A 20,980-nucleotide genomic window follows, 5' to 3' on the forward strand; every position below is an offset into this window, starting at 1 on the left:
TCCTCCTCTTTACAGGCCTCCTTGCTACACAAGCTGGTGTCTGGTATCCTTGGCGTGAAGCAGCTACTCACAAAACCAGCACCACATTTACCACCTGTCCAGCAGGGATTCCTGACTGCCCATGTGCAATGCTCAGGCCAACCAGCTGGGCCAACCAAGCGCAGTTTAAATCTAGGCCTTGCTGTCTAACACAGCACATACTGAATGTGCTGCAGCATGCAGAGGATCAAAAAAACCTCTCTGCTCACAAGGAAGGAGCTGGAGCCAAAGCTGATGACGCTGGACATGATTTCCCTAACCTTCTGTTTTGCTCTGTCCCACCCAGCAATCACCAGTTTCTCTGTTTGTGGTTAGTCTATGCTTAAATAAAGGCTTTATTTGAATGACTAACTGGCTTTTGGTACCTGCTGCTGAAGAAAGGCAGAGGCTTGCAGAGATGCAACTCTACTTCTTCAAAACAAGTGCCTCTGTTTTAGAAGACCTTTGAGCGTAATTCAGATCGATTTTTGGACCTGATACAACATGCATACAAAGGGACACTGCACTAATTAACATCTCAGCAGAGCTGCCCAATTTAACCACCCTTCCCCCCCTCAATCTCACTCTTAATCCTGATGTATGTTAATTATGAAATTGACCTACTTACTTTTGAAGCTAGCTGGTCCTTTGAAGTCGAGCAATGCTTTGAGAAATGATATCACACTTAGTGTTGGCTTTATCACCAGCATCACAGTCAAGCAGTGCACCAGGTAATGTCAACTCTCCCACCACGCACTTGCAGTGCTGGTCCTTGAGCAAGTGCTGAGGACCAAACTGCTGCAGCTGTACAGTGAAATGTCCGTTACAGGTAACACTACTTGCAAGGAAAGTGCAGCAGTGGCAGAGCTTGTCTGGCAAAGGGGTGGTGTCTCTACCAACAGAGATCTTATAAGACAAGCTGGATGTACTCTCATGCCAGTGCAGCTCTACAACTAAATGTGTGGTGCAAGATGCAATGACTTTGCTCAGCTGTTTCATGCAGGCAGGAAGGACAAACTCCTGCTGTCTCTGTGTAAGGTGCATTCCATTTCACTTCCTGCAAACCTTGATAGAGCAGCTCCATTGTTTTGGACATTATGGCATTTCTGCAGGTAAGGACTTGGGGGTGCTGGTGAATGAGAAGCACAGTGTGATTGCAGCCTAGAAGGCAAATCACATCCTATGCTGCATTGAAAGAAGTGTGGCCAGCAGATAGAGAGAAGTGATTCTGCCACTTCACTCTGCTCTGGTTAAGACATCTCTGCAAGTACTGCATCCAGCTCTGGAACCTCAACACAAGGACATGGACCTGACGGAGAAGGTCTAGAGGAGAGCCATGAAAGTGATCAGGGAGCTGGAGCACTTCTCCTATGAGGACAGGCTGTGGAAGCTGTGGTTGTTCAGCCTGTAGGAGAAGGATCCTCAGAAACTGGTGCAGCAATCCCACCTCCTCTCACCTGCTTGGGCCAATCCAGCAAACAATCCCCTTTAACACTGCTGAAGCACCAATGGACCGTTGGATAATCATTTTGTGTGGAATACATTGTTACAGTAACTACAAAATCCAGCTGGTCATGAAGTCTCCATGTCTAGAAAGCAGGTCTGGTAACTCATAAATGACAGCAAACAGAACGCTAGACTGAAATCCACTTAGAAAAACCTCCTTTACTTCATGGGTTTATCATGTCCACAGGAAGGGAAGGGTGGGCAGGTAGTGAACACGTGTGGTCAAAGTACAGTTGTGTAGAATGGAGCACTGAGGAGATATGCTGCAGACACCCAAAGAGCACCAGAGCATGCAGGACAACCCAGCGGGGGGCATTGTGCAGGCAGGGATGGTACCAAGGACACAGCCAGGAAACCACATTCTCACACTGCTGACATTTTATTTTGTCATCTTCTGACCTTGCCCTTCTTGCTGAAAATCTTACATACCCTGCAAAGGAGTCCACACACTGATCCTCTCAGTGCAGCACTGCAACCACTGACAGCTGGTTCCAAAAGCTATGGTCTGTGGGTCATGATTGAGCTCTGCTGTCAGACCACCAGAGAGGAATGAATCCCCTTAGACAGACTGTGCTCAGTTGGGATCCACTTTGCTCATCACATGGCAGAGGCAGTTCTTGAGAACTCCCTGGCCATACAGCACTTCCCACAGTCCAGGCCAACATGACTATTCTGGCAATAACACACACGTACAAACCAGCCTGTTCACCAGATGCTGCAACGGCTTCCCTGTGAACTTCAGCACCAGCAACTTCGTAGCGCTGAAAGTTCACAGGGAAGGAAGATTGAGCCAGCTGCCCATGTTCTTTCCTGAAAAACTGCAAGGAATAGGTCACAATTTGCAAATTCCTGGTACAGTGGGTCTTTGGATAATAAAAATTCTGGAGAACCTATTCTCTGAAAGACAGAGCAGGACTGCCTGTGCTGCTGCCTCCTATTAGCGCCTGTGACATCTGCTGCATTTATGGAGCACAGGAAGACATTCCCTGTGATCCAGTGTTCACACCAACACATGACTTAAAATAACAAACCCTCTTCTCTGAACCTTTTCCACACTGGGAAGCCACTGCTAAGATATCTCACTCTCACCGAGGAAGCGGTATTGAAAAGAAACAAGTAACAGAAGACAACAAAGGTGAAAAAAAGGACTCTATGGTATCATGGACAATGAACACCACACTGGCAAGGCAGCTCAGTGGGACCTGGGTTTCAGCATCAGAAAGACAGCAGTAGAGATGCACTGCCTTGTAGTAAGTGTGCTTCCCAGGTGAGCCTAAAACAAATGGTCTTCAAAGGGCCCATGAAGGCCATCTTACTACCTTAGTTACTGGAGGTCTCTGAAAGGCCAGTGAACTTCCAGATGGCTGGCAAATATTTATTCCTCACTGGACTGGAAGACCCTCTACATACATTCAATACCCAGTGCTACAGCAGACAGATGCCAGGAGAACACTGGGTTCCTGACAAGGGTAATAATGATGTCCCATCACTTCCAAGCAGACCAGAGCTCATGTGCTGCCGTCTAGTGCTGAGCCTGAACATCAGTGTATGAAGCAGAGACTGTGCCTTGCGCAACAGACTGGAGCCTATGCTAGGAAGGGATCTGCTCTTCTGCTGCAGCCTTGCTGACAACAGGGCAGGTAGAGGGCACGCTAAAGCCTTTGTGCTCTGCACAGCACTGCTCCATTTATGTGCATACTGTGCAGGAAAGGATCTTCCCCTTACAGAGACCTGAACGCTCTGCTAGTCAGTCCCTTACAGGAAGAACCACTAAAAAAGAACCCTGATCTCACCCGTCAAGAGGAAGATGACAAAAGAGACAGCTGCTGTACTGGAAACCACTAAACAAGCAACTAATGTGAACTAAACTGAGACTGTAACCAGAGCAGGAACAACACTGGGTACACTGTACAAGGGAACTACACCAGGAGAGGCAGCCTCTGCACCACAGCTTTGGTTTGAAGTCTCTCACAACTCATCAGAGGCAACAGTTTCAAAATCAGAATGGAGTCACAGTCCCGAAGACATCCAGTTGCTTCTATTAGTGCTGTGGGTTACGTGGCGCTTGTAACTGAAAAGCTTTAGGATCACTCCTCCTCTTCAGCGGATTTGCTTCCGGCCTCACTCATGGCTGGTTTCTGGAAATTCGTCTCCCTGTGCAGCTGGGGCTCCCCCTCCTCGCTACTCGCGCTCTCGTTGTCCACCCGCTGCGGACGACCTCTCTTGCTCCTCCTCATTTTTTCAACTCCAGCAGCGGGAAGCTTCTTGGCAGCCAGGGCCCCAGTTCTCTTCTTCTTGCCCCGCGTCAAAGAGCGTTTCTTCCGCTGCTTCCTCTTCTCTTCTCTTTGGCGGATTTTCATTAGCTTCTCAAAGCTTTTGGTGGTAGTTGTGTTCACATCGAACCAGTCCTGGAGGGTTTAAAAGGCAACAGGTTGGTACCGATGATGGAAATACCACATGCACCCTATCAGGGCTTGCAATTAAACTGTCTTGTGGGAGAAGGATCTCCAGAAATGTGAAACGGGGAAAAGCAGCTGCCTAACAAAGTTCTGTTCTTTGATACTCCTCTTCAGATGTCACTGTCTCAGAGGATTCAGATCCAATTTGGCACTTGCCTAGCTAAAGGCATGGGAAATGCTGAAGAGCTGAATTGAGCAGCAGCAGCAGCTTGGAACAAGACATGTGATGTGACTCAACACTTGCTCCCCAGATCAATGTGTAAGGCCAGCTATATTTAAGTAAATCAAAGGTCACTTGGGCCTAGGATCCTGCCCCAAACAGTGAGAAAGGGAAAAACAAAAGATGGCAACCACTCAGCATTTCCTTCCCAAGACACCTCCCACAAGCTGGGGTTTGAGGACTTTATTCTGCCTTACCTCAGCGTGCACTGAGTTGATGTGATACTTGACCCCGCTCTCCGAAATGAACTCCTTCTCACACAGGAGACACTTGTATTTACCAGCCACGAAGTCACCCTGGCACCAAACCAAAAAAAATCCATCACCAGTCACTGCCTAGAAGGCCGATTCACCCATCTGAATCTTGTTCAGCTATAACCCAGCAGCAAGAAGCAGCAACTCTTATTCGTATCAGACAACGTTTCAGCTACAGGAGCACTGACATCATTGACCAGTTAGGCCCACAAAGCACAAGACTGCCCTGTGAGATGTAACAAGGTCTCCAGTACTGTGGCTGTGAACATACAGGCAAGGACTGCAGCTTCACTGAAGTGCAGGCCACTAAGATGCTTCCTCCTCAACAAAAGCTCTGCTTGAAATGGCAACCCCATCAGCACACAGGGAAGCACTCAAATTGTGAGGAACTCAGATTAGCAGATGGTAGGAGAGCAGCCCGAACAAAGAGATAGCTGAGGGATAGTCAGGCTTTTGGTATAAAAGATAGTGAGTACAGGAAGGCTACCAACCAAGGTACACGTGCCAAGGTGAGATTTGAGTCCTGAGACACTACCATAGACAGATTCACAACCCTGGAACAGTAAAAGAAGGGCATGTCAGCAAAACTCTTACAAGAAATCACTTCTTTCTGCATAAAACAAAACCTAAGGATTACCTGATTGGGGCAGTGGACTCTTCGGTACATCTTTATCTCTGTTTTCCATTTGCACAGCACATCTTGACTAAAGGTGGGCAGTCCAGGACGAGTGTATTTCAGCTGAGATAAAAGAGATGGAGTTGAAAGCTGGAAGCAGTGCTGACTACACATAATGCCAACCACGTCCCTTCTCACCCAGGTTGTGAGACAGAAATGCTATTGCTGCTGCTTCTCTAACAGCCAAGCTCTCAATAACCAATCTTTTCCTGTCTCACTGACTCGTGGCAAGCATAACTGAATCCGCAGTACCCCCGCAACACCAGAATCCAAAACTGCTTGTAACTTTGACTACCACATTCCCTCTAGAAGTACTCACCTCGTTAAAAATCATAAATCATCCCTTCCCCTTGGGTTTCCCATACAGTCCATAAGATGCTCCTGGAAACTCTGAAGCCTGAAAACCTGTGAATTGTCCCTGCATGGCAGCAGTGATCTGCACCCTATGACTTGAGAGCAACATCCTGCCTACAACTGCCTTTGTTACTTGTGTCCACTGAAAATGAGAGCAAAAAGATGTGAAAGTTGTTATAGCCTGCCTGGATAAAGTACTTACACCACAGCAATTGCTACTGCAGTAATCCTGTAATCTAAGACCAGAAAGAGCAAAAGTTGATTCTCTCCAACAAAGGATTACTTCAGTATTGCTTTCCATGAGCCACTGAACACTGGCCACATTTGTCTGATATGAAGAAAGACTCAAACCCTGTATGGCTTCATACCTTCCGGTCATCTGGAATCAAGTCCTGCAGAACTTTTCTCTTGGGCCACTCTTTGGCCAGCTCTTCTCCAGCTAGCTCATGGAGATAATAGATTGCCACCTTTGCAGATCTCCTCTGAACTCTGCCAGTGTTGTTTGCCTCCCGTTTTACATCCTTCAGGCTCTCTGTCCTTCTCTCCTCATGGAGAAAAGTGACCTGCAATGAACGCCAAAAAGGTGAGCCTCCTTCACTAGTTCCTATTTCAGTTACACTAAAGACTGTGAATAAATATTCTGCCAAATCCCTCACAAAAATGCTGCTGCAGCTGTGGCTCAGTGTTACAGACATAGGAGAGAATTTGATGACACTACTGAGTCAGAAACCAAATCTACTCAGGGGGATCACAGCAGTAAGGCTCAAGCAAAAGTTTCATGCAGCCACTGGTCTTGAAAGGATATCGCATTGCTGTAAACCCCTCATGGACAACAAGCATAGTATTGCCTGTTCTGCTCCAGTGTTGAGTCTTTTAAGAGCAAAGAAAAGCATTTCATCATTCTTCAATGGAGCAGAAGTAGAGCTGAGGAAAGTTCACTGCTGCCATAGTGATTTATTAAAAACGTTTTCCTAATGACAGAAGAGGTGCTGCTAGAAATAAAGTATCAAGGACAGAACACTCCAGAGAGATGGAGCAACGCAAAGGTTTGTTATCTCTAATTAACCACTCAAGTAGCTGACAAAAGCCTGCCTGCAGTACCTGTGTGGCTGAAGCACCATCACACTCTTGACGCCTAAGGCACTCACCGGTCCATGCTTTGATCGCAGATGGTAGACAAGTCCTGCCTTTGATCTGTATGCTTTTCCACAGTGATGGCACTTCATTGCCATTTTCTCCAGCTCAGAAGCAGCCTTTCCACATTTCTTAATATGATATAGGTACCCCATTATGCTAGTAAAGCTGCCTGTGCAGCCCTGTCAATGCAGGAAAAAATGCATGAAAGGAAAACATTCTCCAAGTGATCACGAGATGACTGTGATCCACCATTTGCTGACCAAAGTACTACCACTTTTCTTGACAGACCAGAGACAATCAGGTAGTCAACTTTAATGTCAGTCTATTCAGGTAGACAAACTCTAAGACAAAACACTGGCTGCAACTGGGAGAAATTGTTTCTTAGAACTGTTTTGTAGGTAGTGGGCAGCAGAGATCTAAATTTATAGAATGAGGAAGCAAGGTGCTAAGCAAGCGTGCACAAAAGGAAATATTTTCAGATACAAATGGAGGAACTGGGCAGAAATGAGGAAGATTTTATTATTGGCTGGCTGTTCAAACTGTCTACAATGCAGCAATATTAGAGTGACGGTATCTAAAACTTTTGGCTCTTCCTAGGATACAGCCATTGGCCACAAAAATGATTCAAGGGCTGAAGCACCTCTGCTGTTAAGCTAGGCTGAGAGAGTTGGGGTTGCTCAGCCTGGAGAAGAAAAGGGAAACCTTCTTGTGGCCTTTCAGTACTTAAATAGGTCTACCAGAAAGATGGGGATAGACTTTTTAGCATGGCCTAGAGTGACAGGGCAAGGGGTGATGGTTTTAAACTAAAATACTGTAGGTTTAGATCAGACAACAGGAAAAAAATTGTTATGATGAAGGTGGTGAGACAGTGGCCAGAGAGGTGGTAGAAGTCCCATCCATGGAATCATTCCAAGTGTGACCGTTTGAGGCTGTGCCTTTAAGAAACAGACAGTGCAGGGACACTGGCTGAATGTTTTTGGTACTAGAACAAAAACACTCTGATATTCTAAATGAATTTCATTGGTGGAAGGGCAGAATGCAACTTTTAAGTTGTACAGCAGTTAGAATTTTTCTCAGTTTGGGTTTCAGCCTGTTCTGCCTGCCTGCTTCTCAGCAAACTAGCTGGAGCTGACCTTGAGATAAGCAAACTAATTCTGCATGTGCTTTTAAAGCTTAATAACAACTCCTTTCCTTACTAACTCCCTTTCTTTCTCTCTCTAAACCCCTTTTTGGGAAAAAAAGGGAGGTAGGGGGGGAGAGAGGGGGTTACAGGGAGGGGAATCCTCCTCTCGAGGAGGGATTTTTGTTGTGTTATTTCTCTTTGCTGTATATTTCTATATACATATATTGTAAATACCTGTATATATTGTGTTATATATATAATCTGCTTCCTATATATGCTTGTAAGTACAGTCTGCTCCTCTGACTGAGTTTAGCTGTGGTTTCTTACTCTGTGGGGGAGGGAGAGCTAGGCCCTCTCTCAACCTACCACACCAAGTCGGGTTGGACAAGGCTCTGAGCAACCTGCGCTGCTTAAAGATACTTCTGCTCACTGCAGAGAGTTTGGACTAGATGACTGAGAAAGGTCCCCTCCCATCCAAAACATTCTGAGTCTATAATACTCTGATTTAAAAGCAGACTCAAATTCAGCTTCGGCCAGTGCCAAAGCATACCCAGCACAACTCTCATACCACTTTATGCTCATGCAACCACTGCTGTTTAATTCCAGATGCTTAGCACAATCCAGTTTACCTCCCTTGTGCACTTGAGTTTTCCCATACGCTTCAAAACCTTCCGCAGGCGGTCTCGCTCGAGCTGCTCATCCAATTCTCCTCCCTCCTTCACAACTGGCTGAAGCAGAAAGATGAAAGAAAAAAACAGAACTTTCAGCGTTTATGGCTCTTCCCAGAGGGAATTCAGTACTCAACATACTACTGGAGGAAAGTTTCTCAAACAAGTAAGCTTCTGCAACTTGTGATTTTGCCAGCATGTAGCAATGCAACGATCACTGTCTACATCCCAGAACAACTGCATTATTTGCAGGTGTAAACTGCCTGAAATCCACTTTGCAGGTAAGTGTTTCAGCATTTAGGGAGATCTCTATGAACAAAACCTTGTTAACAAATGGTCCTAAAGTACATCTGCAGGGAAGGACAAGGATATGTATTTCCAGAATTACTTTTCTCCCCTTCTGCCTGTGCAAAGTACTTGCTCATCTCTGTCAAACATCATTAATATTTCCTGGCCTACCATTTCCATTTAACTTAACTACAGTCAACCAGACTAACTGCCTATAATGGTTATTCATCTGTGCTAAAGTACAGCACAGGTTCTTCTCTGTTCTCTCTCTGATGGTTATTGTACATTATTTCCTGCACTACCTTATAATGATATCATACCTGCACTGAATAAAAAGTTAGAAGTGAGTGACAGACCTGCTTCTCAGGACAGAAAATGATCCCTGGGTTGTTTCAGTTCCTAGCACAGCTATAGGTTCAGAAACCACAGTAATGAATGACCCAAATCCTACCAAAACTTCTGAATGACCTTTTCAAAAGTTCCAATTCTTCACAACTGCATCAGGAGATACTGCTTTCTTTACAATAACAGCAAAGAGGAAAAGCAGACTGTAGCACAGGTATCTTTACAGCAAATAGAGACAAGAACTGCACTGTTTTTTCTGCCTTTTTACCTTGGAACTTGTAAAGAACTGAAATTCTAGCAAAGGAATAAAAATTGAAGCCTAATGAGCAATCTTTTTTCTCCCCCCTGACTGAGAATGCCTTTTATGTGCGAGACATCACCAGCCTCAACAGACATGCATCCCTTCTTTCTAAGATGTAGCAGGCCTTTCTCTGGAGACTTTCAAAACCCACGTATATGCATTTCTGTGTAGCCAGCCCTAGGTGATCCTGCTTTGGCAGGGGGTGTGGACTCGATTTCTGGAGGTCCTTTCCAAGCCCTAACATTCTGTGATTCTATGATACCATATCTGGTAACATTCTACTGCTTTGACAGGTGTCAGACCTCACAGGAAATGTGACAGGTAGACGAGATCGGAACCACAGGATGTTCTGTTTCTGTGTGCACTAGGGAAGGAACAAGAGACTGTCTTGCCTGTAGGATTTTTAGATGCACAGCAGCTGTGTTACCTGATTGTTATGGTCTGCCATGACATGGTATTTCATCCCTCCTAAAGACTTCAGCTGCTTCCCACAGTGATGGCATGTGAACATTTCCTAGAAAACAAGCAAGGAGGTGGTGCATTTAACTGTAAATTAACCAAAACAGAAGGGAAATCTTTTGGGGAAAAGAGCAGGAAAGCAGAACATTTTATTTGGGCCTGGTTAACAACACATTAAGAACAAAATAGACTTTATGGAGCCTAAAATCTAGGGGAACAAAGAAATAGCTACACCTCTGTTCACTACCCCAAACCTCCAGCAACAGGATAAGCAAGAAGCACTGAGTGCAGCCTCTTGTAGCTGTATAGAAGACTACGGATTAGAGACGTAATGATGAGATGAAACTGGATTTAGAATAGAATAGAATACTTTAAATGCATCACAAAACAGTGTGCAGACATTTCTATTAGTAGGCTGAAGAGGAGTGAAAAATCCATTGTTCACCTTTCATGCTCTTACCTGCCTGCAGTTGACCATATGTTTCTTCAGTCCTTCCACAGTCTTTCTGACCACAGCTCGGCATGTTGGACAGGTAACTCGGCCTTTATCCTGAATTTCCAAAGACCATTGCTCTTCCATGCTACCTGTCAAAACAAAAGCACTGCAAACAGCATCTTTTTTTTTTTGCTTTTTTCCTCTTTGATGTGCACAATGAATCCTAGAAAGTAACAGGTTGCATGCTACCAAATTCACGTCCGGCTACCCTTCAACAGGTTTAGCTCATTTGCAGGTTTAAATGTCCTGTGACAAGACACACACCACTGTTTTTGGGAGATCATTTTGCAAAAGCTCTGTAATCCCACCACCATCGCCTTGTCAGGAGTCTTCTTCCACTTGTTCAGCAGAGGTTTTTCCTATCTTTTTTTTTCCTATCATTTTTAGTACAATTACTTTAGTACACAGAGTAAACCCTTTTTTTCCCCAGCAAGAGCAACTACTACTTTTTCACAGTAGTCACAGATGTAATGGAACAGTTTCGCTTCTACTAACCAATCCTTTAGAGCTCTGTTTATGTTAGATAGCAGTTTTGGCACTTGGAAGTGAACAGAGCTGCACCATCACACAGCTGTCAAGTTATTCAGCAGCCAGGGAAAAAATACCCGGTGTGGATGGTTCGAGGTAGCCTGTGTGGCATGGTTTGAGGTGCCCAGTGTAGGAAAAACTTGGCATAACCCACAAGGATTCCAAATTACTGACATGGGTTCTGGGAAGAAAGTGCCTCAATAGTTATCTGCCTGAATTCTTATTAATACATCTAAGGGTTTTCTCTTCTCTTTGCCCAGTAAAAACAGGCAGAGGTTGTCCCTACCCAGGTGGCTGGATGAAAAGTCAAATAGCACTTGGCAGCATCCAGAGGTATTTAATGGGTGCTGTGAGCTACACTCACAAAGTCATTCCCCTTGCTGAGTCAAGGCTAATGCTCTTTCTCTAGGATGGACTGCTTGGGTCTCTGGCTACCAGATTATCTTAAGAGGTGATTTGGCAGCAACAGCTACAGACCTTTCCCTGAAAGCATATCCTGCTGAGTAAAAAAGTACAATTATCTTAATGAGGTTTGTAGTGAAACTCTTTTAACAGGCTTTAGCTCATTTCAAAAAGTGAGTCCCCCTCCCCTGTTCTATTATGCAGTGGTAAAACCACGTGGAGCTGCACTATTAGGCAGTGTGCAGTCCCTCCAGCCTTGTTCTGCAGTACTGACACAGTGCCAACAGGACAGCAGCCAGCTCTTGCTCGTCAACAGGAAAGTGAAGAAGAAAAGGGAAACACGAGAAACAGAGCTGCTGCTCAGATTCAAATCCTAGACTTGTGTTTACCTTTTAGCTTCTTTATAAACAATTCTGAGCAACTGCTGCTGCTTCTTACCTGTGCCATAGGTTTCTGGTTCTTTCTGAACACATTGGCCTTTAGCTTTGGAGTTTTGTTGCGTTCCAGCTTGATGCTTTTTTCCTGTTTTAACACAAACACAAAATGTCAGAAGACTTAATTCTGTGAGCCTTGTTACAAAGAGGCAGGGATTTTTTTTTTGTAGGAGGCTGCTATTTAATCTGCTGTCTCAAAGCTACTCATTCAGAAATGTTCAGTTTTATTTTGTTTTTATTAAAAAGGAATTTCCAGATGGTGTTTCCTACTCCCTTTCAAAATCCACAGCTACTTACAGCTGCAGGCATCAGTCCTATCCAGGTATCTGTGATCTTCGTGGCTATTCATATGCAACGTTCAAGGGATGGGAATCTTCACACTGAAACATCTTCTGATCACAGCATGGCTGAGCCAGTCCAACAACTTGTTGACAACTAAATGGGCAGTTCCTCCTCTACTCATTCCTGTCTTTTAGACTAAACACCTCTTACTGTTTTAGCATTTTCTCTTGAGTCATGACTTGGCTTCTTCTCCTGTTCTCTTCAGTCAGTCCTCACATTTCCTGAGCAGCAGTGCCCACTGCTGGAAACAGCACTCCAGGTGTGCCCCACCTTACAGCAGAATTACTTCCCATGTCTAACAGTTGACATTCCTGCTGAAACACCTCAGGACAACATCTGCCTTTTTCAAAACAAGTATGACACTGCTGGTTCCTGTTCAGATTTTCATCTGTTCTAAATCTCAGAACCCCTTCAGAAGAACTGACACCTAGAAGATTGTTGTTCCTGTTTCAGCTGTGCTGATATTTCTTCCTAACTACAGCATCTTTAATTTTACACACTACATCCCAAGCTGCTTTTAAAATTGTTTCTCATACATCAAGACCACTTCCAATTTTGGCCTTCTTTCCAACACACTGGCCACCTCTTCCAGCTCTCTGCTACCTACATACTTCTAAGTCCTTGGTGACAAAAACAATAGTTAGAATTGAACCTAGGACACACTGTGAACCATCACTGTATGGTTTTTTTCTATTTCACAGAAACATTAAGCTTGGAAGGGGCCTTCTGAGATCACTTAATCTAACCCTTGTGTTCAAGTGGGATCAGCTAAAGTAGGCTGCCAAAGACTATGTCCAGTTAACTTATGATTTTCTCCACTGATGGATGTCCCACAATCTCTTTGGGCAACCTATGCACAGCTCCTTTCAGGGAGCTGGAGAGAGAAAAAAGGCCTCCCCTTAGCCTCTCTCTCTCCAGGCTGAACAAGCTCAGGTCCCTCAACCACTCCTCTGAAGACTTGTGCTCTAGACCTCCACCAGCTTCACTGCCCTTCTTTGGATATGCTCCAGCACCTCAATGTGCTTCTTGGAGCAAGTGGCCCAAAACCAGATTTGAGGAGTGGTCTCACCAGTGTCTAGTAAAGGACAACCCTAGTCCTGGTGGACACACTATTTCTGATCCAATCCAGGAGGCCATTGGCCTTCTTGGCCACCTGGGCACATGCTGGTTCATGTCCAACTACTGTTGACCAACATCCCCAGGTCCTCCTACACCAGGCAGCTTCCAGCCACTTTTTCCCAAGCCTAAAGCATTCAAGGTGTTGTTGCAACCCCGGTGCAGGACCCAGCACATGGCCTTGTTGAACCTCATCTCACTGGCCTTGGTCCATCAGCCTGGCTGGATACCTCTGTAGAGCCTTCCTACCCTCAAGCAGATCAACACTGCTACCCAACTTAGTGTCATAGAATTGTAGAATGGTTTGGGTTGGAAGGGACCTTCAAAGGTCGTCTAGTCCAACCACCACTGCAGTGAGCAGGAACATCCTCCAGAGCCTTGTGGAGCCTGACCTTGAATATCTCCAGGGATGGGGTCTCAGCTACCCCCACTGCATAACTTGTTCCACTGTTCCACCACCCTAATGTTAAAGAACTTGTTCCTAATATCCAATAAAAATTTACTCTTCTCTACTTTAAAACCATTGCACCTCATCCTATCATTAGAGGCCATTGTAAACAGTCCCTCTCCAGCTTTCTTGTAGGCCCCCTTCAGGTACTGGAAGGCATCTGCAAATTTACAGAGGGTGCCCTCAATCCCCTTGATCAGATTACTGATAAAGATATCAAAAGACTGCCTCAAATACTGAGCCCTGGGGACACCACTTGTGACCAGCCACCTGGAAGCTTGCAATTAGGAATGTCAAGTTATTTGTATTACCTGAAATCTTCTCCTTCTTCTTGGGAGAGTCTTTCAGATCTTCATTTTCCCTATGCTCTGATTTTCTCTTGCCCTTCAACAGTACTTCTCCTGCTAATGAGTAAGAACAGAAATGCTTCAGTCTTGTTATTCAATCCGGGTAACAGCTCTGAGTCTGCTGCTGCCTCAATTCATCCCTGTTTTCAAGTAAGTAGAAAACAAAAAACCCAAACACAGTAGTTTTCCTAAGGCACCTGGACACCAGTGAGCAAGATCAGCTTTCTGATTCAGTAACACTCCCACACTCCCAGAGCCTGCAATTCCCAGACACAGAAGATACAGAAGGAACAGCAGCAAATCACGGTCTGGAAAAACAACATTCCTTAGGAAGAAAGCCAAGTGTCAGGAAGAGCCAAAAGGTGCTAGGTTATCATACAGTCATAGAATGGTTTAGGGTGGAAGGGACCACCAAAAGTCGTCTAGTCCAACCCTCTCATGTCATAAACAGCTCATCTGCATACACACAGAAAGCAGCATGAATAAACAACTGCAGGTGGGGGAACCCAAATAACATCCTGCTTCCCATCATTATTTCCAGGCTATCAGAGACTTATCTCAGTGAACAGAAGGACAGAACAGTGGCATGCAGGGCAACAGATTATGGACTCCCATGTCTCTCAGGGTATCCACAAGGGTAAGTCAGTGGGAGCCATTCTCTGAGCTCCATTCAGAGGAAGAAGGGGAGTATGGTGTTACTGCCCAGGAATGCTACTGAAGGACTACCCAAGACTAGGATGTTTATGAATGGTATCAAAAGAAAGAAAAGGGAGACAACTAGCTGATGTGGGGAGGATCAAGTCTAGGAAGAAGGAGGTGTAAGAGGATAAAAAGGGCCATTTGCTTGTAAAGAGGTAATTGGTCAGTAGATGAGTCTGGTCATATCTGACACCAAAGCAGAGGGATCAGAGGAAAACAGAGTCTGTGAGGGTGTGCCTGTCTGTAAGAAAGTCTACACCAGCAAAGGGGCAAGGCTCTGTGGGCCTCAGGAACTACTACATTCATGTTTCAGCAACTGAGGCAACCAGAATCCAAAGGACACACAAACACACATATACATGTGTTTCTTTTATATACTTTTCCTGGATTCTTCCTTTCTCTTCCTAGCAGATCTTCATCCTTATCAGCAAGAAAGGGAATCAGGACAGAGGCAGCTGGTGCTTTGCGCGAGTGCGCCTCTTCATGTTGATACACGGCAGGCTGGGTATATACATTGTATACATGTGTCTCTTCCTGCACACTTAGTCTTGTTAGTGGAGCTGCAGCAGCCTCCCTTCTATCTCTCTACCAGGTTTGGTGCCCTCCCCAGAACAGGACAGAACACAGGTTCTGACTAAGAGATAAGAAAAATCGCACTAAAGATGAGTGAAGTTTTGGGTCTCCACCACACAAGAAGTTTGGAAAACAGCTCCTAGGGCAAGGAATTTGTATGTTCCTACACCAATGTAAGACCCAGACCACTCTAAATTAGAAAATGCTAAGTGACAGAAGTGAGCTAAAACTCTTTAAAAAACAAATAATGTACCCATCACAAAAGCCACATCTAATCCAGAACACTGATGAACAGTCCCCTTTACTACATCTTCAGTCTTATTTGTTCTGGCTTTAAAGCTCTGAGAAGTATGTGCATGATATGTTTGGCAGAACCTTTACATGTATTTCTACTCCAGATAAAACCGAGTTCAGTCACAGAATCATTACTTTCAACAGACAAGTCACTCAAAAGGAACTGTGTCACATCAAGAATTGTACTAATGTTTCTGCAGAGGAGGAAGCTTCTCTCTCCTAATACATGAGCAACATTACCAAGCTTGTCATGTGTAGCTGAACCGCAGCATGTCTCTCAGAAGTCATCTCATCTCTCATAGAAGAACCAGAGAGTGCCAAGAGTGATGTGTACCTTTTTTGTCTGAAGGTTTGATGCTGTTTTTCACTCCTCTCATTTCCAATGAGTAAGCAGGCCTGTGAACAGCCCGCTTGCTCCGAGACTCTGTGCTCCCGTTCACTCGATCCTTCACTGAGGCAGAAGAAACGCTGCTCTTTGTCTCATCATAGCTACTCTTCAGTCCCAGCACAGCAGCTTCCACCTCCTCAAACTGCTTAGACCTGGAAAATACCAATATGAAACCTCATGTATATGAATGCGTACATATACACACAACCACAGTAACCTGACAGACAATATCCTTTTCATCTTCCCAAGTACTCTTAACAATTTCACCTCACAGTTCGTTGAATCTCCTGAGTTTTGGGAACTAGAAAGTGCCAGCAAGATAAAACATCCTAAATGTTATTTTTCAGCACATCTTAGAGAGCTACTTGAGAAGAACAGGGAAAAATATCCATCCTACCTGAAGTGTTCAACATAAGAAAGCTGGCACAGGTTAGCCTCAGTTTAAAACCTCACATTTAACATTAAACAATCAATGTGGAATGTTAAGAATTCTTCTGCAGCCCACCATTACAGAAGAGACTATTTCCATCCCACAAAGACCAAGAGCTCCTTTAGTGTCTATTCCCAGTGTCAGGGTTGACACTCCACAGTAGAAGATTTAACTCTAATAAGAATTTTAACCAGCATGGCTTTCAGCAGTGAAGACACCCTGACAGTATATCTTACAAATCGCACTACATTATGACTAATTTAGACTAGCAGAAGCACTGATTTTTCATTCCTGGAGATCAAAGTAAGCTTTGCTTCACTGTTCCCAAATATTTCTCACAGCCTTGAAATGCCTGGACATCTGCTGTATGTGACAACAAAACTACGAGGTGCCAAAGAATCAGAGAGCACCTCTTCTCTGGGTAAAAGCCAGTAATTTCAGAGTGAGGAACAGAAAGCAGAAATGCTTTTCAACAGCTCCTACTGCTGTCACAACTCACAAAATGAGATGAACAGATCATTTCTGCGAGGATCTGACAGCCATCCCAGAAGTGCTCTCTCACACCCTGAGCTGTGGAGCTCACGTTCTAACATACCACTCCAAAAATTAGTAAGATACTAAGGGTACCAGGTCAGATCAGTACAGACTGTTTAAGGAGGTACCACAGACAGGTGGAGAGAGAATTCTTCAGTTCAAACCTTTCAGTCACTATCACACTCAAAATACCAATCTGGTCTTGAAAACAAATCATTTTCCCACTGTTAATCCTTTTAAAAACAATGAAATCCAACACCCCCTGAAGCGTCCGAGAAGCTTTCTTTCTATAAGCAAAGTCAAAATGAGACTCTCATCACCCAAACCAAAATCACTGCAGCTCTTAAAATTCAGAATGTTAAAACCAGACAAGGCTTTCCAACACGAATCTCAGCTTTTTTTCTTGCTCTCAAATTAGACAATAAATATCCACATACTTTTTCTTTCCCAGAGACCTCTTGACCATCTGTTTCCTGTGATGTCCAGGCCTGGTGTCCTAACAAAGCAGAAAAATTCACATTAGCAGTGCAATTCCTCTTCTTTTTCGCACGTTTCACTTCTCAGTTGAACACCATTGCCTACACTTTAAGGATGTGCAAATCACAAGCTGGAAAGGAAACCAGCATGCCCTATAGCAAGGAATCATAGAGCAGCTTCAGTTGGGAAGGACCTTAGAGATCATCTACTCCAACCTTCCTGCTGAGGGCAGGGAAGCCTCTCAACTAGACTTGGTTGCTCAAGATCTGATCCAACCTGACCTTGAACACCTCCAGGGTGGGGGCATCCACAGCCACTCTGGGCAACCTATTCCAGAGTCTCACGACCCTACTACTGAGGAAAGGAAGTGTTTAACCACTTGAACTGCAGCTCAATTAGAACTGAAAAAGAACTGGGATGAGCCCCTCCACGCTCCCCACATAGAAGGCAAACATTTCCCTGGTACTGGGGCATGAAGAAATGTTTTGTCTCCAATTCTTTCAGTGGTATCTGCTTCTGCCTTACCACATGATGACAAATATTTCAGAGCCTAACTACTTTTTCAATAGTACTTTTATGTTACTTTTTACTTAATAATTCTTGTATTTCCATGCCAAGTTCTCTCCAGTTTCTCTTAGGCCCTTACAAGAGATTAAAAAATCTCAATTATTTTGTCATGCTCCATTAGCTGCCCAGATTTTTGCTTTATCCACATCACAGAATTCTCATTATTTAACAACAATTCTTTGTTAAATTGCTTCTCATGCTTCTATGAAGACATGCAATTTAACAGAGAGCATTGGCATTTGCCAGTCAGGATAAACAACTCATCTGCTGTACATTATTCCTAGTATGTGGACATCATTTGTCCCCTTCTTCCTAATCACAGAATCACCAACTCCCAGCACAGGGATGGAAGGGACCCCTGGGGATCATCTAGTCCAACACTTGACACCAGCTAAAGCAGGGTCACCACAGCAGGTTGCCCATGATTCTGTCCAGACAGGTTTGAAATCTCTCCACAGGAGACTCCACAACCTCTCTAGGCAGCCTGGTCCAGTGTTTCAATATCCTCACAGGTAAAGTCTTATGTTCAGGAGGAACCTTCTTGGTTCCAGATTGTGCTTGTAACCCTTTGTCTTATTGCTGGGCACCACTGGAAAGATACCAGCAATGACTCAATGTTGTTCTTCATTAGGACACCCAGGACAAAAATCTTGGTTATATAGACTAGAAAATGATTGCCCACTGGAAGTATATGAAACCACAAACTGAAACTTAGGAATGGAGATAGTATTTTGTCATGTAAAAGAACTGGCTAAGAAACTGGGGGAGGGAAAAAAACCCAACGCACTATAGATAAATTACCTATCTCCCTTATATAAAAATGTACCACATGCTGTCAACTAGACCATGCCATGAAGTGCTGTAGTTATCAGAAAAAAATGCTACACATTATCTGGGGAAAACAGCAAACAGGCATATGGAGAAATCTGAAGAATTCACAAAAATGTCAGTAGCAGATGATGAGACACTTCAGGTGCTGTATTGAAACCAGGGAATGAGCACCTTCAAGGCAAAAGGAATTCACCACTAAATCAGAGTGCACTAAAACCCCCTTAACTTCACCCTATCTTTTATGCTCTTGCCATATAACATATGTGTAGGAGCAAGCAGCAGTTAATGCTGTTCAGGACCACAGTTAGTGACAGACACCCCGACCACCACGTAAGACACTCAGTGGCAGGCACAGACATCAACCAGATGAGTCCTTAAACTGTGGCCATGAAACATCAGACTCTCCTTGGGCCTCCAGCCCCACTCTCCTCCTTGAATAGAAAGGATAGGAAAGCAGGATTGAAATTGACTTCATGACCTCATCCTGTTTCTGTTTGGATAACTTTGATACGATTCACACGCTTCCAGTAGTGCACACAAAAGTGTTTGGGAAAGCTCTGCATCAGAAACCTGGAGAAACCTTACTGAGGAGCAGCAGGAAAAAATGGGCCTGCGTAGTTTTAACACTAAAAACAAAGAAGCAGGGAACTATTCTGCTGCAATTAGCTGGTCTAATCTACCATCATCAGAATCTAGATGACTGCCAAACATGGCATATGTTTTAAGACTTTTTTTAGAACTAAAGTTTTGCATAGAAGTGAAGATTAGCACAAAACCTTTAGGCTGCCGATAGGACCTGCAATAAAAAAGAGAATAATGATGATCTTTCCAGCCTTCATTCCTGAGAAGCTGACATAGCAATCACAAATGAAACACCTGAAGAAAAAGGTGTTTAAGTTTTGAAGGGTTTTTTTTTTGTTTATATGGTGGACTTTCTGCTAAGAAAACAGATCTAACAAACACAGGAAGGTGAGAGGGCTGGGCAAATGGAAAACAAAACTGCCAACCTCCTTGCAAAGGTTAGAAAAAGAGAAACAGGCTTAGAGCCTTCAAAGTATTGAGAAGCCTCATTTGTGAGGGGGCCATTTCTGCCTCCTATGGACTGCGGGATGCTCCTTGTGGCCTGGAACACAGCTGCTGCTGGAGACAGGCTGCTCCCCAGCAACACGTCTGGGAAGATGGTGTTTAAACTCTCACCGAGATCAGGAGACTGATACTGCAGCTACTAGTGAGCGAGTCCTACAGCTACAGGGGAGAGGTGCCAGTGGAAGCACCAAGTGTCCTGCACTGCCACGACAGTCCCTGTCCTCTAGAGAAAACACCCAAGGCTGGTGGCTCAGCGCCCTTTGAGGAATTCCTTCTTTCAGTCCCACGTTCCCATTTCTACCTGCATACTTTAGAAATATAGAATGGTTTGGCAGGGAGAGACCTTAAAGATCACGCAGTGCCAACCTCTCCCCGTCCAACCTGGCCTCGAACACTTCCAGGGAAGAGGTACCCAAAACCTCTCCGTACAACCTGCTCCAGGGCCTAACCACCGCTACCTCGTGGCCTCCGGGCTCCGGCACGGTGGGCGCCGGGTCCAGCAGTGCGCTGCTCGAGCTCCCTCCCGGCTCTCAGCCGCGGATGTGCTGGTCCCGCTCTCCCGCGGGCCCCGCCGCTGCCCCGCACCAGTGAAAGGACGAGGCCTTCAAACCGGAAGCCGGCGTTCCCGCCGCCCCGGCACGGGCTGCTCTCGCCGCCCGCCCGGGGACAGGGCCCAGCCGACGATGAACAGACCGGAGCCGCTCATCCGGTCAGGCCGCACTGGGTCGGGAGCCCTCTCATCTCTTTCCAGTCCCGAACCCAGCGAGCCCCCGGGACGAAGCACAAGTCCCACCGCGACTGCACCGGGCCGCTCCCGAGACCCCGACGGCGGATCCCATCTCGCGGTGGCAGAAGTCGGTGGCGAGGACCGCGGGCACTCACCGAGCTGTCGCCACCCCGCATGGTGCGGCCACCGCCACGTCAGCACGCACCCCGCCCGCCCGCGCGTCCGCCCGGTCGCCTCTGGCCGCTTCCGGCCTTCCCCGAACCCCGAGCCCCGAGCCTCGAGGCGGGGAGGGGCTCCCGCTTGCCCCCCAGGCCCCGACTGGGCTGCTCAGCGTGGGAAGCCCGCTGCGCGTACTCGGCCGATGGCAGCAGAACAACAGACGGGCTCCTGGTGCATCATGGCGGGGCGCTCTGAGTCCGCCCCGCCGCCGTCCTCTCCGCGCCCCGGATGGAC

At 45.6% G+C, this 20,980-nt stretch overlaps 1 protein-coding gene across 3 annotated transcripts; it reads right to left on the minus strand.

Annotated features, from left to right (window-relative positions):
- Window positions 1-1,663: 1,663 nt before the first annotated feature.
- ZNF512 (zinc finger protein 512) lies at window positions 1,664-20,960 on the minus strand. Of its 3 annotated transcripts, none has more exons than XM_054179857.1 (14): window positions 20,882-20,960; window positions 17,277-17,335; window positions 15,822-16,027; window positions 13,886-13,975; window positions 11,673-11,756; window positions 10,269-10,393; window positions 9,777-9,863; window positions 8,377-8,475; window positions 6,636-6,803; window positions 5,856-6,050; window positions 5,095-5,196; window positions 4,949-5,011; window positions 4,401-4,499; window positions 1,664-3,932 (listed from the first exon to the last, which is right to left on the minus strand). In XM_054179857.1, exons 1-14 carry the CDS (start codon window positions 20,924-20,926, stop codon window positions 3,612-3,614), a joined length of 1,743 nt encoding a protein of 580 aa, XP_054035832.1. In that variant the 5' UTR covers window positions 20,927-20,960; the 3' UTR covers window positions 1,664-3,611. The 3 variants fall into 3 exon arrangements, with proteins under 3 accessions (XP_054035832.1, XP_054035831.1, XP_054035833.1); XM_054179856.1 differs by having other exon boundaries at window positions 13,886-13,978; XM_054179858.1 differs by lacking the exon at window positions 20,882-20,960 and adding an exon at window positions 20,683-20,795 and having other exon boundaries at window positions 13,886-13,978.
- Between the last annotated feature and the right edge of the window lie 20 nt (window positions 20,961-20,980).

This window comes from Dryobates pubescens, chromosome 3 (genome assembly GCF_014839835.1).
Source record: "Dryobates pubescens isolate bDryPub1 chromosome 3, bDryPub1.pri, whole genome shotgun sequence".
NCBI lineage: Eukaryota > Metazoa > Chordata > Aves > Piciformes > Picidae > Dryobates > Dryobates pubescens.

Bases quoted from the DNA above. Each gene is read 5' to 3' on its own strand.
- ZNF512 (XM_054179856.1), bottom strand. From the start codon at position 20,926: ATGATGCACCAGGAGCCCGTCTGTTGTTCTGCTGCCATCGGCCGA. The intron at 6,051-6,635 runs GTGAGTGCCTTA...CGTTCATTGCAG, and splicing joins TGCGATCAAAGCATGGACCG to GTCACTTTTCTCCATGAGGA. The intron at 4,500-4,948 runs GTTGGTAGCCTT...GTTTGGTGCCAG, and splicing joins ACCTTGGCACGTGTACCTTG to GGTGACTTCGTGGCTGGTAA.